Consider the following 18,020-nt stretch of genomic DNA (forward strand, 5'->3'; position numbering starts at 1 on the left):
TTTCAAGGGGTCTGGGTACACTTTGAAGCATATACATATACATACCGGTACACATATGCACAGAAAATACTGAGTCACAGGTCTGAGTTCACATGGCTGAAAGGGACCAGATGTGAAAACCCCTTAAGTCACCCACCTACCTATACAAATAATTTGGCCGATTTCCAGCGATGACTGCCACTGGGACATTGTGAACATGATTAACAGGCAGCTGAAAAGACAAAACAAAATTTCACAATATATGAATTATCATGAATTATCACAAATTAATCATGTGAAATTCACAGGAAAAGTATTGATCATGAAAGTCAATGAATACTGTCACTAACCAATTTATGGAATTGTTATTTCATACAGTATGAAAGCATTTATTCAAGGTTTTAAGCACTCAGTCCCTTCTCTTTGAGACCCTCTTGCAGTACCTCCATGACTCCCCCAGTTTGGTATGCATGCATTACATTAGTTTGACCCAATAATTAAAACGAGAACAGAGTACTTTATGTTCTGAAATATTCCACAAAACGATAGGTCCTGGTGTGTCGGTAGTTGTAACTCTAAATCTAACTTACCGGGTTAGGGATAAACTCGAGGGGTGCTGGATCGTTGCAGCTGCAAAGGTTACCATAACCCTCAAGCTGATTGCAGAACTTTTTTCGCTTGCGGTTCACCTCTGTGTCTGGCCAAGGGCATTCGGCCTCTGAAAGGAAGACAGCATGGAGGTGAGCTAAGAAGAGATTCAGGCAAAAGTAAATGGATAGCATGACGTTTCCCCGAAGCGCCATTGTCCCTACCACTCAATAATCCAATAAGTTCCCAATGAGAAGCCATAAGCTATACCTCCCAACCAGGGGTGGATTAATGAACAGGCCTACCGGGCCCATGCCCAGGGGTCCAGAGGCCCCAAGGGGCCAGGTAAACTTGGACCCACGGCCATGACCCAAATCGACCTTCAAAACCACATTTGCAATACTAATCTTTCTAATTATTTGAGTTCATGAGTTGCTACCATTGATTGTGGTTGCTAAAAAATGCCAGGTCCGGGGGCCCAAGGTGGCCAAAGGGCCAAGGCCCCAAAAGGCCAGGCCAACTTGGCCCCATGGCCTCGACCCACAGTGGGCCAGAGACCCCAAGGGGCCAGGCCAACATGGCCCCTCAGCCACGACCCAAACCGGTCTTCAAAACCACCTTTGCAATAATAATCTTTCCAAGATGCTTCATGTGCCAGCCAATATAGTGTACAATGAACTGGTATAGTCCCACAGGCCAAGTCAGGTCCAAGTGTGGGGGGACTCAAGGGGGCCAAAGGGCCAAGACCCCAAGAGGCCAGACCAACTTGGCCCCATGGCCACGACCCAATCCAGTCTTCAAAACCACCTTTGCAATAATTATCTTTCCAATTATTTGAGTTCATGAGTTGCTACCATTGATTGTGGTTGCTACAATGACTTGTGTGTAGGCCTACCTACTGTTTAGTGGATTTAGCCTTTAAAGTTGCGTTTTTGGGCTTTCAGTCATAATGACTGATGAATAGTAATATCAGCGTAGCATCACATGCGTGGACGTATGACAATAATTTTGTCATATCAACATCTCAAATCTGAGGGAGTGAGTCAGATGGGATTTGTCATTCCTTGCCCTGAAATTGATTAGAATGTAGGAAAATGCATCTAATAAATAAAAAAAATTCTGGGGGAATGCGCCCACACCCCCCTACACAAATTGTCTACCCACCAACAGCACCCCCTGCCAAAAATGTGTTGCTGTGCCTCTGCCTTCACACCATACACGCATACAGTATAGTTCTATAGCATGTGTATCGTAGTGTCCAATTACCTGCTATCTTTGAGCACTGTGTGTAGTTTTCTTAGCATGTCTGATTAGCAGGGTCAAGGTGTGTTTTTGGGGGCGGGTATGGGGGGCCAAGACAGTGGCTGGCCCAAGGCCATAATTTCTTAATCCGCCCCTGCTCCCAACAAATATCTATGAAGAATGGAACTAATTTAAATTACAGTGGCCCATGTGGAATGTCGGTGAATATTCATATCTAGGTCATGGCAGTCGAACAAGCTAAGGACTGTCTCTTTGGAACTTGGAGACATTTGACTTTCACCCTAAAAGCTTCTTTAGATCTGGTCTGATGATTACCAATCAGATCCAGATTGAGTGCATCACGATTTGACCTCATACATCTGTTCTGGATTTAAAACACAAGAATAAACATTAAAGAAATATTTGTATATTTATACTTTATTTTAAAGACAAGTTTTACTACATTGTGAGCTTAAACTGCAGGCTGACACAGACAAGCCAGCAATGAAACAACCAACAGTTGTCAGTTATGGGTATTTTCACACCTAGATCCCTGTAGTGAACCAAACTCAGTCCAGTGGACCAAAAAGTGACAGACAGCAAAAGGAATCAGTTCTGTTTTTGTTAGTATTGTGATTGTACTGTATTACAAAAAGAACTGGCTACTCTTTCTAGTCCTGTTAGGCTTTCATGGTGTGCCAGTCCTGTTTTTGATCATACATGGTCTTCTAGAGCTCTGCTTAGGTGACTCACCTAGTCACAAGTGTAACTTAACTTGTCAGAACTCATAAGCGAACCGTACTGAGACCACGTCAATAAAGGTCTCAGTACGGTTCACTTCTGAGGGTTCTGGGTATACTTTGGAAAGTTGTGGACTTTTCACATGTGATGACGCTGGTGGTGAAAGTGGTGAATTCAATTCGGGCGAAAGCCCTTCAACACCGCTTATTCAAGGTGTTACTGGATGAGCTCGACTCTGCGTACGGAGACCTACTTCTCCATGCTGATGTGCGATGGCTGAATCGTGGCAAAGTGCTCCAGCGATTTGTTGACTTGCTGCCGGAGATCGAGATGTTTCTCTCAACTAGAAATGATCTTTGCAATGAACTCTCCGACGATGCATGGCTACTGGATCTGGGATGACTTGACAGCTAAACTGAACTCACTAAACAGCGAATTACAGGGGAAAGGTAAGCAACTGCTCCACATGCTGAGCTCGGTGAAGGCATTCAAGGCCAAACTCACCATCTGGACCGCTCAGCTACAGAAGTGGATGCTGACACACTTCCCCAACCTGGAGAAAATGTCCAAATCCATCAAACGCAATTTTGAATTTCACCCCGAGCAGTACTGTGTGCACCTGGACAAACTCGCGGCGGAAAGGCGAAATTCCCTGTCATCACTGCATGTGCACTTAAAGTGAAGGCCTACTTTGAGTCTACCTATATGTGTGAAATGGCATTTTCACAAATGAAAATAGTAAAGTGAAAGCACAGGGGTCGACAGACAGACACCTCACTGACTACCTGAGACTGGCTGTCTGTGCCTATGAGCCCAACTATATGGCACTCACTGAAGGTGTTCAGTCACAGCCGTCGCATTAACTCCCATAGCACGCCCTACTTACTGACAAACCCAAACATAGCCAACCTGTGCATGCATGGACCTCACAATTGTGCACCACATTTACATTCCCTCTTTGCATTTTTATTTTTGCACGTTTTTTTTTCTTTTCTTTTTCCACCTGAATGACTTAACTGCCAGAAAAACATCTTCAGCAGGCTAGTGCCCATGGCAGCACATGAGGCATTCTCACTATATAGGTGTGTGTGAGTGAGTGTGAGAGAGAGAGAGAGAGAGAGAGAGAGAGACAGAGAGAGAGAGAGAGTGTGTGTGTGTGTGTGTGTGTGTGTGTGTGTGTGTGTGTGTGTGTGTGTGTGTGTGTGCACGCACATATGCTTGTGCTATACCTTCTTGATGTTTACATTGAAGATTTGTCAGTATTTGCACTTTTTTCATTTTCCAGCTGAATGACTTAACTGCCAGAAAAACATCTTCAGCAAGCTAGTGCCCATGACAGCACATGAGGCATTCTCACTATACAGGTGTGTGTGTGTGTGTGTGTGTGTGTGTGTGTGTGTGTGTGTGTGTGTGTGTGTGTGTGTGTGTGTGTGTGAGTGAAAGAGCGAGCCAGTGAGAGAGAGTGAGAGAGTGGCAATGGCTCATAAACAAAATGTGTGTGTGTGTGTGTGTGTGTGTGTGTGTGTGTGTGTGTGTGTGTGTGTGTGTGTGTGTGTCTGTGTGTGTTTGTGCGTGTTTGTGCGCACCTGTGCCTGTGCCTGTGCTATACCTGCTTAATGTTTACATTGCAGATTTGTCAATATTTGCACTTTATTCATTTTTCACCTGAAGGACTTGACTGCCAAAAAATAAATAAATATCAAAATAGGAAAAAAAATATTACAAAAAAAAGAGAACAAAATGTGAGGAAAAAAGTAAAAATGTGATTGCTATTTGCATATTTTTATTAATAACAATATCATTCAGGTTAAATTAGGCTAAATAAAAAGCCTCAACTTGAAACAGTCTTGTCTGGATTTTTATTTCTGTTAACGCATCAAGAGGTAGATCTTGCTTGCCACTATGGCAGAGGTTGGGGATCTCGGGCATAAAAAGGTTGGTGACCACTGCTTTGGAGCGTTCACATATGCACAGAAAATGCTGAGTCACATGTCTGAGGTCACTTAAATGGCCGAAAGGGACCAGGTGTGAAAACCCTATCTGTCAGCCATGTTGTGGTTTTTGTTTCTGTTACGGTATACCCAAATACGGTTGTGGTCAACTTTGACTAGCGTACCTTCTGATGCTACAAGCTGCACCTTTGCCCTCAGGATCACAGCCGCTGTCTTGGCATTCCAGTTCACGTCCGAAACTTTAGAGTGCGTCTCTCCATACACCTGACCTGAACACACAAGATACACAAAAACAACATTACAGAAGCGCTTAAGATTGTATTCAAGTCAGTGCATTTTTGGCATAGACCAGCCCTTCAGCTCCACCACCATACTACAATTATGATCTGCTCAGTCCACTGTATATTAAGAATGGACCGATGGGCCACACCATCTAAATCAGGGATGGGCAACTTTTTTGATGAGGAGGGCCACGTTTTTTCATCGCCACAATCGGAGGGCCACATGACCACGGATCTGACTCCCATCTGAGTTGGAGGTGTAGGCTAGTTGGTTGCTCACTGACTGCCCATATTGTTTGGAAGGAATAGAATACTCTATACTCAATACTCCATTGGCCAACAGTATAATTACAAGATTCATTCAGTAGTTGTTTTAAAAAATATGGTAATTATTTTCTTAATTAGGCCTACTGTTTTATCTACGGGCCGCATTGAGTGAGGAGGCGGGCCGCATGTGCCCTCTAAAGACGCAAACAAAAAACAAAAGCATCTGCGGCTACACTTTATATTAATGTCTGCTTGTAAAGACTTAGTAATCAATTAACTAATGATGAACAAAACATTAATAAATGTTTTTATTATCAGCGACATTTTGTTCATACGTTATAAAATATCTACAAATAATATGTTGACGATTTCACAAATCTTTTAACAGAGCATTAATAGTCATTTACACACATTTACAAGTCATTTACAGTCATGTTTTAATACTTTCTTCATCATTTTTTCATTATTTACTATGTGTTATTCATGCTTTATAAGCAGACAATAATATAAAGTGTTACCGCATCTGCCCCTGAAAGTGCCCTGTATGCCAGATTGCCAGTTCAGCCCTGAGTAAGTGAATGACAACTGGACTGTATGTGCACGACATGCGACTAATGTATTATAATTGTTTGTATTAATGTAAAATATTTAGTTTTTTTTCCCCCTGACCTGCAAACACCATGGGCAACCAATGTATAACAGCCATTTTTGCTCACAACAGTCCATGGATAAAAAATATGTGGAATAGCCATTTTGGCTAACTGACACAGTTTTTCACATGGTTTGTTTACTGATGTGTACTGTGTGGAAATAATAGGCTTAATAATACTAATCATAATAAAAAATAGAAAACACACATGTACAAATGTAATTATAACACCATTTGTATGATATTACATGGTTTCAACTTTGTAATATCACCATACTGTACTAGTGTTGTAATTACATCTCTACTTTATACAATTCTGCGTGGATGCACTTCACCTCCTTTCTTGACAACTAGGGCCCACAAATCTCTCCAGTCGAGGCCCATGGCAACCTGACTGCCCATGTTTTTCAGAAGAGTCTTTGCAGCCTTCTTGAGATGGAACGCGCCCTCGTCCTACAAATAAAAAAAGGGTAAGGGGCCCGTTGCACACTGGTTCCGTCAGCTGACTTCTCTCATTGACTTTGCTTAGCACAGTGGTTCCCAACCTTTGGGCTCAGGCAGAGGCGCATCTTGCCATCAGGCAAGGCAGGCAGCCGCTTGGGGCCCCCAAGCCCCTAGATAGCAGATAACAGCCCACACTTTACCACAGTAGTGGCGATTTTGGTTCAAATGCTCATTATTTAGCATTTTCGCTTGGGGCCCCATCTGACCCTAGAATCGCCTCTGGGTGTACATCAAGGCCGGGGTGTCAAACATAAGGCCCCAGATGATTCAATTTGTTTCCAGACTTGCAGAGAAAAAAGAGGGGGCAACCGACATTCCGACAGTGTTTAATTGTCATTCAGAGCCATTTCGAGTCATTTGAACATTGTTACAAGTACGTAAACTTTAAGGCGCATGAACAACGTTCTAACTCAATTGACATTTGCAACAATGTTGCTACATGAGCGGAAGTGGAGAGAATGACAGCGCAATTACAGGATTAGTTGCCTAGAAATCTAGACGCCCCTAGCGACCGCAAATTGAATTTGCTCCCGGGGGCAGTCTAGCGGACCCTGGTCGTTTTGCGAGGCTGAAAGTTATCCGATGACAGGGCCAATCAAATCGCGAGGGGGGCCGGGCTACCTAGTAAACAGGAAACTTAGAAGCATGGTGTCCGTCCGTGCTACGTACAGCACGAAAGTTTAAAAAGCCTGGATGATAATACATTTCGTGGCTGACATGGATTGATGTAATAATACACCATGAACTTATCGGACACAAATAGATCTCAACACATTACCATTTGATCATTCGATGTTTTAAACTAGCTCGGTAAGCTAAGTTGAGCATTTTACAGAACCAGATAGTCACACGCTATTATCAGACCACTACTGTAGGTGTAGAATAAAATTGCGGCCCCAATTTCTAATAAGATACATGCCATTAAAAACGAGACATTTGGGAGCTTTGAAAGTCTTTGAGTAGCTTACTAAATAGATGGGATCGATAGTCTGGCTAGTGGGAGCGAGCTGACCGGGGAGCGTCCTGCGTTGGGAGCGACAATCAGGGAAAGTTATGGGTATACAGCTAGCTAGCTAACACCGAACATGCCATGTTGACAACAATCATAAATATAACCATTTAACAAGCCCCAAATTGCTCGACATTTCACTGATTGATCAAAGAGGGCCATGTGGTTGAAAACGAGGCATTTTTGAACTGTATAAGTGAAAACACGATTTATTAGGAAACTTGTTTGTGGCTGTGGTCATCACACGCTTTCACTGCTACGACGGCTGGAAGTTGCCGCTTCACCTACAAAGAGGCCCTCGCTAGTGGCTAGCTAACCTGTCGTCAATAACAGAGCTAGGTATCCAGCCTTGTATTATATGCCTGCCCCAAATTCTAATAAGATCCATGTCATTAAAAACAAGACATTTGGGAGCTTTGAAAGTCTGTAAGTCGCTTACTAAATAGATGGGAATGACACCTAGTCTACCGAGCTAGCGGCTAGCCATGTATTAGTTATGGGTATACAGCTAGCTAGCTAACACCGAACATGCCATGTTGACAACAATCATAAATATAACCATTTAACAAGCCCCACATTGCTCGACATTTCGCTGATTGATCAAGGAGGGCCATGTGGTTGAAAACGATGCATTTTTGAACTGTATAAGTGAAAACACGATTTATTAGGAAACTTGTTTGTGGCTGTGGTCATCACACAAATTCACTGCTACGACGGCTCGAAGTTGCCGCTACACCTACAAAGGGGCGTGTCGCGTGTACGTTGTGAAAGACAGCTGTGACGTTCGACAGAAGTGTGTGGGGATTGGTTGTTCCACCATCCTATTGCATGACGTTGAGTGCAGAAGCAACCGTTTATCCCGCCCACACTGCCGCCCAGCCCTCCTAGACCCTGGTACAGCTTTTTGCTGTACGGGTCTGGCTGCGCTAGGCTACAGGATTAGTGTATAATTTACTGTCTAATTTTGTCACGGTCCAAATGCCCTTACAGGAAGGGTCTGAAAACAGTTCCTGCAAGCTGGAAAAATGTTTTTTGCAATAAAAATACAATGTCGGAATGACAGTATGTCGGACTGGTGGTATGTAACCGAAAAAAAGACTAAGATTCCAGGGTCTCTTTCAGTTGTTTGTTTGACTGCTCTCCTACGGGTTTACTCATCCTACTGAGTACAATCCACCGGATACAATTGCCATCACCGCCGAAGGCAAAAAGGCTGGCCTTTCCCGCCGCCCTCTGGGGCTGTAAAAGGCAGCGCGCACCTGCGCACATCCTCTTTCCATCCTGCGCTTTCACGAGACAACACGATTTACTTTATCTCCCGTAATTCCGTTTTAACTGTCCGACGAGAACCTTGCCTGGGTGGTAACAGTTAAGGACGCTGGATTACCAAAGTAAAACTTTTGCCTTCACCTCCTGGACTATCTTCGAAAGCAGCGAATTAGGCAAGTTTGAAGACTGGACCGAAGACCAGCGTTCTTCTCTGCTAGGAATAAGAGTAGTCTGGTGCTGTCTCTTAATTCCTGGCCACACTTGCTTATCTGAAACGAAAAGCGAAGGCTGTCAATGGTCTGAGGTTATTTTTGCTTCAGCAGAAAAAGGTTAATAGTCTATTGTCGCCGTACATCGGTTCAGCGTGACAAAGCTATTAGCTATCCTCACAAGGCTAGCAGTTGGCACTTCATTGTGTCCTTAAGGGTGGGTTATGCTTCCTACTTGGGGCCACAGAGTGAGCTTGTCGCAGCCATGATGCAGTTAATTTTGGTTTATGCCCTGTTTTGAAGCACGGTCTGCGCGATGTTATTCCACGCTCAAACTGCCTTCAATACAAAGAGTAACCTAGACGTGTCGGTTGTTTTTGTGGCTTCATAGACTCGACGACAATGAAAATGAAACATTACATCTTTATATCACGTGCATGTTTGATCGCACTGGCAGCCACCGTGGTAGTTTGGAACAAAGAAGTGGCTCATTTGTCGAGGACGAAGCGGAATGTTTCCTCGACCTCGGAACCACTGTTCAACTGTCCAAATAACTTCAGCGTGGTAACTTGCAAGCGCACGTGTTGTCTTTGGTCCGTGTAAATAAATCAAACGACAAAGCACGGGCAACTTATTTAATGAAGAGCTCACAGTCCGTAGACCGACGAAGGTTAGAACAAGGAAGTAGCTCTCGACTCGAGGACAGAGCAGGCTGGTCGAGAGGACCAATCAGAGACCAATTTTCGCCCTTCACGCCGTCGCTCCCTGCGTCGAGACACAATTTTGGGGAGGTGCCCCTGAGTACCTGCGTGATGGGGGGGGCTTCACTCCGTTAACTGCGCGGCTCACTGCATCACGACGCAGGGACGCTGATCTCGAGGCATAAACCACCCTTTAGCCTTGACCACATACACCCCCGTGTTTGCTACTACTACTTGGATACCCTTCGGTTACCCTGAACTAACACAAGGATTTCGCCCAACTAGCGAATTCAAATACTTGTCCCCTGTGGGTTTTCCGTCGAAGGAAACGCCAAGCCTATCCGCTTGTGGTAAGGTTACGTTAGCTACCCAGCAAATTGGCTAACCTAGCAAAGCTAACGGAGGCAGTGCTAGCTGCGGCAAACTCCGTAGTTTTCGCTTCGTCACTGTTACAATAAAACTACAATAAAAGGTTCACTTGAGCAACCTATCCCTCAACGGTATATATCAGTGGTCTCCGATTAACTTTTCCCAAGGGCCAAATAATGTAGAGCAAGCGAGGCCGCGGGCCAGACCCCCCCCTCCCCCCCCCCACCAAAAACGAAAAACTAAAATAAATGAATAATAAATAACAATAGTCCTACTAATACTAATACACTGTTGAAATATTAATATAATTATTATTAGCTGTTGCACTATAGTGCCAGGAAGGAATGTAAATAAAGACCAATTGAAATTCGGGTTAGGGGTAGGGTGGGGCAAGGTAGCCTACTGTTCTCAGATGGGCGTGGCGCGTTGCTCTCAGATAAATTACCTCGCATACTGCGACTTCCTCAATACAGATACGGTCAGCCAGACCTTGAATATCACGAGTACAAGACAGAGCAAAGCTGATATAACAAAGACATACAATAGAAGCAAAGGAGAATCGTTTGCATCGGCAAACAGAAGAGAGTTGAGAAAACTCTGACGACTCGGCTTAGCCTAAATTACTGTGCGCTTTGCGCCTCATGACTCTCCAGGTTTAATAGAAAGGGCGCGGCTCACCTCGGCGCGCAGGCTGCAACCAGGCAACGTTGACCTTCAGGAATACTCAGCAAATCTTCTTTTGGTCACGACTGTTCTCTGGAGCTTGAGTTGCGTTAACGTCTCTAGTCTACATGTAGGCCACCTTGCATAAATGATACCTCCAAATACGGGATAATTGTCATCCAAACTTAAAATAAATGTGTGTAAACAAAAGCCAAAATGTATCTGGCCTCCTAAATACATGAAAATAGGGAAGGAGAGAATTGTCCTCATTTTCAACCTGAAGAGAGGAGGGTGCTTCGACACCGCACAATTGCGAATGGTGTGATGTCCGATGTCGACGCAATGATAAATAACGGCTAGTCTAGATGTCTAGCAGACAAAAGATTTGCACTTCACCATTTTCCCTCATTGTCAATGTCTGTCATGAGACTGTTAGTATAAGATTTAACTATATGTGAATGCTTAGGAGAGATCACTGACGTTTTTGTGATCGCAAATCGCGCATGGCCACAAATAGGCCTAGGCACATTTATGGTTTCATTTTTAAGGACCTCATGGCGGGCCACAAGTTTGCTGCCCGCGGGCCGTTGGAGACCAGTGGTGTATATGATGGCTGGACGTAAGGCTTCTCGTAACAGACCTCCACAGGAAGACCGTCCATGCCCATGGGGCTGTAGCTTCGGTATTACAGCTGCTGACACACATGACGTGTGTTGTGTTTGCCTTGGCATGACCCACGCTCGAGAAGCGTTGCTTTCGGTTCCGTCAGCTACCTCTTCCGCAGTCCACTGTCAGAAAACCCCAAACTTTTGACAGCACAGTCCCCTACGAGTGTAGTGGCAACACCTCTCATACGAAAAATCGATTTACATACCGTATTCATATTTGTATCAACTGCTGGCATTCTGTGATGAAAAACACAGCGTGTTTATTTAAACAGCATTTTTTCATGATTGTGTAGATTTTTAGACAGGCATGCCACAGGCACCGCGCAAATGACGTCATCCTACATTGTGCCCCTTTGATTTGAATTTGAATCTGATTTGAATCTGAAAAACTGAATTTTTGGAATTAGATTTTAGATTAGATTAGGAGTTTTGTCACCTTTATTAAAAAGACAGGACAGTTGTGAGAGACAGGATACCTTCAGACATGATGCTATCCAGTCTCTCTCTCTCTCTCTCTCTCTCTCTCTCTCTCTCTCTCTCTCTCTCTCTCTCTCTCTCTCTCTCTCTCTCTCATTTACAGTATATACACAAGGGATACAAACACACAAATGTCTGCCTCAGAGAGTGGCAGAAACAGTCTTTAGAAGGAGGAGAAAATAATCATTTGTTGTCTGAAACAAATGACCTAGAGGTGAAGTCAAAAATGCTGTCACTGAATAAATTATTATTAATTAACACTATATTAACACTCCCAAGAGCCAATTTTTTGTACGGCTCTTTGAAAGGAACGATCTGGGTGTAAAGAGACAGAAATCCCATCACTAATGCTGACCTTGATGGTGAAAATGAGGATCCGGCCAGGCATTAAACTCTGGAGGAAGTGGACCATGCCTTCGTCCTCATGGGGGATGTAGGTGTCGAACATCCGTATAGCCATAACATGACCCTGCGAAGAAACAAAACCAAAACAGCGCACATACACTATGTTATGTACAGGGCTATACGTCAACTGTATTCATCACTTCTTCAAGTTTCAAGTTTTTATCTTTTAAGTGACTGTATTTTGACAGTGACACGTCTGTCTTCATCAGAGGGTCACATGGATGTTGAAGTGTGACGTGCTTTAAAACAGCTGATGTTATAGAGGTGTGACCTTCCTGTCAATATTGACAGGTTAGTCACACCTCCTGCTGATAGAGTTGTGGCTTCAGGATGGTGGTCCAGGTGTGAGACTGCATGTATGCCCCCTCATCCCCGTTCATGGTGGTTGGGCTGCACTCTCTGATCTCAATTGAATGGTTGCTTGCTTGAACGGGTTGTCTTCCCAGGCACCCACAGCGTTAATCAAGATTCCACGGTGGCAGCGGCACTAGCGCGCATGAGTGTTGTGCCGCTTTATCCCCTCTCGCTTTTACTTTTCTTATAGTTTTCCCTTTCAGTTGGTCGTAGAGTTATCCCCTTACGTAGAGCCCACCTCCAAGCCAAGTGACCGTTTGTGAAAGGACGTATTTTAGTGTGTGCCTAAGTTTATGTGAAGTCCCTTTATTTCGTTGCTTTCTTTGAACGGAGGCTCTGGCCAACAGCAAGGGTTCATGTTTGTCCTTGCAAAGTATTGATGTGTGCATAAAACACATACTTGTTTTGCTGTGGGTTACTGGGTGTACTGCAAGCCACTGTGTGGTTACTATGTGGGTTTTGTACAGTGCAGTGTCTTCACTATTGGCTAGAACAGGGTTGGGGGGGGTCAAACAGTTTTTGTGTTTAAGTGAAGCCCACTGCATTAACTTTGAGACAATAACTGTAAAACTTCCAGAAGCCTCAACTTGTCTTTCCTTTCTTTCTTTCCTTTAACATTTACTATAAATAATAATAAATATAATGTTCTACGAATCACTTGCCTCTTGGATGATTTCTTTGGTTAAACCCTGCACGGGAACTTTGGTGAAACAAAACACCTTCACCATATTACATATTAAATGTCATTCTTGTCACCTCTATGTCTTGTTTCAAGATTAGCATGGTATTTTATATTACGTTGCACTTGTTGTGTTGGTCAATCAAGTCTTTGGGTGTACTTGTAACTGCCGTAACTGCAGTTTTGCATGTGGTTTTACCTAGAAATATGAATACAACTTTTGTTTGTCAGCATAAACCCACAACATTGATTCCACAATTTTCACTTCAAATCCTCTCAAATTTTCAGTTTGCACTTACTGTGACCTGGTTCAGGACGATCACATGGATCCCTCTCCCATGCTCAACCATCCCATCTTCATGAATCTAAGAAGAGTAAAGAAGAGCAATCAAAGATGAAGAGTAGTAGAGTAAAGTGTAGGCTACCTATATTTTTTTCCAGGAGGAAATTTGTCTTGGGCTTCACCCACTTCATTACATACAATACTCACATATAGCATACAACATAACATAATAATAATTAAAAAAAAACATAAAAACATAAAATGATGGCAACTTTGACCTCGAGCCAATGCTAAATGCATGTGATGTTTTGTGTTTGGTCATTGTACATGGCTGGGCCGGGCCCAATCCCCTCCAAGGGGTCCTTGGAAAAAAAATACAATTTAGACACTAAACTGCTTGCTTTGCTCATACATGGACAAAAAAAAACATACAGATGACAACATGCCAACAGTTTCACTGACAAGAAGAGGACATTTTAGAAACGTCACTCACAGTGGTTCCATCGATGGCCACGTGAACTTTTGCAGTGCTGGAGACGACCTCGATGTGAAGAACCTTGTGCACTGGATGGTCTTTTCAGGGTCCCTATATTGTACAGTATATATATTAGGCAGAGCATCATCTAGGAGCCATGTACAGGTATACATTGTTATAAAAGTAGTAGCGGGGGCGCTGTGGCGCGGCGCGCTAAGCCCCCCACATTTGGGCGTGCATGCCCACGGGGACCCCGGTTCGAGTCCGGCCGTGGTCATTTCCTGATCCCACCCCGTCTCTCTGTCCCACTCGCTTCCTGTCACCATCTCAGACTGTCCTATCAAAATAAAGGCATAAAATCCCCTAAAAATATATATTTTAAAAAACAAAATACAAGTAGTAGCCCAGTAAACTAGACAAACCCACCAAGCTGAAAATATGTTTGCTTGGCGAGTTCGTCAAGTAGAAGTAAAAAACAAAACACACCATAGTTTCCTTCCAACACAAGTAACTTCACTCAGGAACTGGTCTACAGTTACTAGAACGATGCAAATGATTTGGCGGTTTTCTTTTTAGTGATAATAAAGTCTAGCCACCTCATGAGGTACAATGGAATAACAGGTGTAACAGCTAATATCATGTGCTGGTGTTGTACTTACACCATACATTTACTTCTGCTTTTACTTTGACCACCTCTGTGTCCAGTACCATTGGAGGTCAGACACAAAATATGGCAAACCCGTCCCCCAATCACAACGCAAGGTTGTTTTTTTCTGCCCTGTTTGAATTGTTGGGACAGGTTAGTGACCGTTGGGTGGCAGGTTCGTCACTATTGCTCTCAGTGGCGTGCACAGACATTTTGAGGGACAGGTGCTTGCGGCCCCTTACAAGACTATAGGCCCAGAGGCTATCTGTCATATCTGAGCATTATTACCTCTGCCAAGGAGGTTATGTTTTCGGTCGCGTTGATTTGTCTGTTTGTCTGTTTGTCTGTCAGCAGGATACCTCAAGAAGTTATGAACGGATTTTTGGAAATGACAAAAGGAATTAGTTATTCAATTTTGGTGGTGACCCGGATCCAGGCATTGCGGTATAGGGACAATTTTGACAAAGACTTGAAACTTGAAAAAGACTTGCAAAATATGGGGTAAAACATAGTCAAATGTTCTATCAAACAACTTCCTTGGCGAAGGTCTGCACTCTCTGAGTGCATTTCTAGTTGTCACATGCTTTTCATCATCAAGCATTTGTAGAAGATGATTATGTCAACATGGACCACAGTAGACTACATTGTGAAAAAAAGGATGTAAGAAAATGGGCATTTTTTGTCTAATAGGGAAAAGGAGCAGCTGCTTTAGACCTCGTCCCTATCTGTGCACGCATATTGTTCTCATACTGTAGGTCATAGCGTGCAAAGGCAGCTTGAATGACAATGGTTTGATCCCACCCACGGCCAGCAGTTTTCTGAAAAACGTGGTGTCAGACCTCACTTTCTACTTCATAGTCTGGCTTACCAAGATAAAAATGTTATTGATTATGAAAAATGAGTTTACATTATGGACAAAAGGATTTTATATTATGAAAAAGCACTGCTGATGTCTACATTTTGGCAAAGCTAAAAGTTTGAAGATTTTGAGCTTACCATTCTCCTCGGTCAAGTAAGCGCCACTGGTTACTCGTCTTGAGCCCAGAAAGAGTATTATGTGAATGATGACGGTCACCAACAGAAGCAGCAGTGCAGCCTGGTGTAGAAAGAGGCACATACAGGAGAGCATCAACACCAGTTCTGCTATTCAACTGCAGTACCATCGGTGGTTGCAACCCGTACCAAGAGGGTTAAATAGGAAAAAATCATTGGGTGTTCGGGGGCCAGGTAAAATAAGTGAAGAGGTAACATAATTATAATGGCGATACATTACAAGTGTTTGTAAATTATTAAGGAATACTAAGTTAATATCAGTAAAGACTGTATGTACACATAAGAAAAACGGCCTACACCTTCACAGCCGAGTGGGAATCAATCGCCTCTTGCTGGATAAGGCTAACAATACAACCTAGCTTGCCTACCAGACACTTCTACATCCTCTGGTTACGTGTTAATAAATTATTCACTAAATTTTTGTAGAGCTTTAAAATGCACTGGTATTATTTAGTGTTAAAGTCATATTGTGCCATTTTTGGAAAGAAGTTCATTTTACACCTCCCCTTGAGGTAATGATTGAGTTGTACCTTTCTCCTGTAATTTCATCCATTCACTGAGTACGGCAGTGCAGATTCTGCATCCAAGGTAGCTGCTAACAGCTGGTCTCATAGGATTCAATGTTAATTGCTATAGCTTGGAGGTAAAGTTTGCACTGTAATTTACACACATAATTTACTTACATACACCCACGATTTCCCCATGACACTGTTTGACTGTCTGTATTGTAAGTTCTCAATAAATAACCTTAACTTTGAATTTTGTTTTTCGTCTCCATTTCATGTTGCTCCCCTGAACAAGCATAACAAAAGTCAACCATATTTAACCTCAAAGGCCCATCAGTCTGTTGTGGCATCTATCAGTGCTTGCAATATAACATCAGCTTTCTTACCATTAAAAACAAACTGAACAGGATTGTCTTCTAGCCGGCAATCAAGATCAACAGCATTCCACAAGATCAACAGCATTCCACACAAGTCACACACATAATAACCCCCTCTCAGACACACACAGCCTTCAATCAAAGACAATTTTCAATCATGGCATGTTAAACAATAAGGATGCTTTGAATTTGAATCCTTGCATCTTTGAATTCACAATAGAATAGAATTACATTACGAATAGCTGACTGTTGCCGGGGGTTGTCATTCTCCTGGTAAATCTACTATTCTGAATTACCATTCCTAGACATAATGATCATCTTTTCTTTGTGAAGTTCTTATTTTTACAACACTTAGCATTTAGTTTCTTCTGTTATTGTCTGTTCAGCGTTCACACAGAAACATTTGGACATCCAAATAAATAACGTAAATACAATAGGTCTTCCTGTAATTAAAACACACTCATGGTGATTGGCAAGAATGAAAATATTTCTCTTGCCCATTTTACCTGGTGTACCTTTTTAACCAGAATTTGCCTTACCTTAATAGGAGATAGTGGCATGGACATCATATTTGTCTCTGCCGACTTTGCCGTGGACTGGCTGACCAGAAAAACTTCAAGAGTACGGTGACTTAGCCTGTACTGCAAAAGGTAGGCCTACATATGCTTTCCTGCCTCATCAAAACTGCTTGTTTGACTCTGGGTTTAAACACCCATCTGCTCCCAAAGTTTAAATACAAGGAGTGGTGTTTGAATATCACCGCCTCAAGTCACTCTGCTCTAATACAGTCTGTCACCACCTGAAATACAGGACTTTCCGGAGCAACCAGCCCAAATAGCCAACTTCTGCTATGTCACTTGTCTCTGTGCTCTAGTCAGGGTGGGTTATAGGGGGTATGGGCCCCAGGGCCAGGAGTTTGCAAAGGGCCCCCTATGGACCACTGGCCCTCTGATTTCTGGACTCTTGGGCCCCTGGGCAGCTGACCCAGTCCTTAATACGGCCCTGGCTATGTGGTTGGTAGTCTACCCTCAAGGGTTATACTGTTGACAGAGTGGGCTGCTCGATTAGGAGAAAAATCAATTTCAGGATTATTTCAATCAATATTGATATCACATTTTTTTTGGACGATATTTCTAAGGCAAATAATTGTGCTAAACAATAGCCTACACAATCTTTCTTCCCTTCAGCAGTGTGAGTGGAGAGCCATAGAGAAACACACAGTGGTGTTCTGCATGAGTTCTGTAGCACATCTGCTCTGTGCTTGCAATGGCTCTAGTGGAGGGGAATGTATTGCGCTTAGAGTAATTACCTTTCGGCAGTATAGACAAATGACAAATGATATCATGATATAAATTCAATATATTGCACAGCCCTATGACAGAGATTGGTTGGCAGAGAGTACACAGATTGATTGAGCTGAAAGACGCTGCTAGATTCAGATTCGGAAAAAAAAAAGTTTGAACCCTAAAAAAAAATGATATTTTGTTCACACCTATAGTCTAAGGCAATATGGGTCCACACGCACCATTGGCTTTATTTTTATGACACCTGATTTTGTATCTTTCAGAATCTGACAGGTACCAAGCTGAAATAATGTCCCAAAGGCTCCGTTTTTGGCCTGATTATCATCGACTTTCAAATCTCTTTGAGACTTGGGCTGACCGAGAGCATAAC

The 18,020-nt window shown here is 43.1% G+C and overlaps 1 protein-coding gene across 1 annotated transcript in view; it reads right to left on the bottom strand.

The window, feature by feature from the left end:
• Positions 1-15,488, bottom strand: part of LOC134468361 (protein O-linked-mannose beta-1,2-N-acetylglucosaminyltransferase 1-like) — a 39,401-nt gene extending 23,913 nt beyond the window's left edge. Inside the window, exons 1-8 of the mRNA XM_063222288.1 lie at positions 15,407-15,488; positions 13,783-13,875; positions 13,306-13,371; positions 11,924-12,037; positions 6,035-6,152; positions 4,667-4,771; positions 570-697; positions 141-211 (exon numbers count right to left, since the gene is read on the bottom strand). Coding sequence (XP_063078358.1) covers positions 141-211; positions 570-697; positions 4,667-4,771; positions 6,035-6,152; positions 11,924-12,037; positions 13,306-13,356 — 587 coding nt within the window. The 5' untranslated portion in view covers positions 13,357-13,371; positions 13,783-13,875; positions 15,407-15,488. The remainder of the gene's footprint in view (positions 1-140; positions 212-569; positions 698-4,666; positions 4,772-6,034; positions 6,153-11,923; positions 12,038-13,305; positions 13,372-13,782; positions 13,876-15,406) is intronic.
• Positions 15,489-18,020: the final 2,532 nt, after the last annotated feature.

Source organism: Engraulis encrasicolus, chromosome 18 (genome assembly GCF_034702125.1).
Source record: "Engraulis encrasicolus isolate BLACKSEA-1 chromosome 18, IST_EnEncr_1.0, whole genome shotgun sequence".
NCBI lineage: Eukaryota > Metazoa > Chordata > Actinopteri > Clupeiformes > Engraulidae > Engraulis > Engraulis encrasicolus.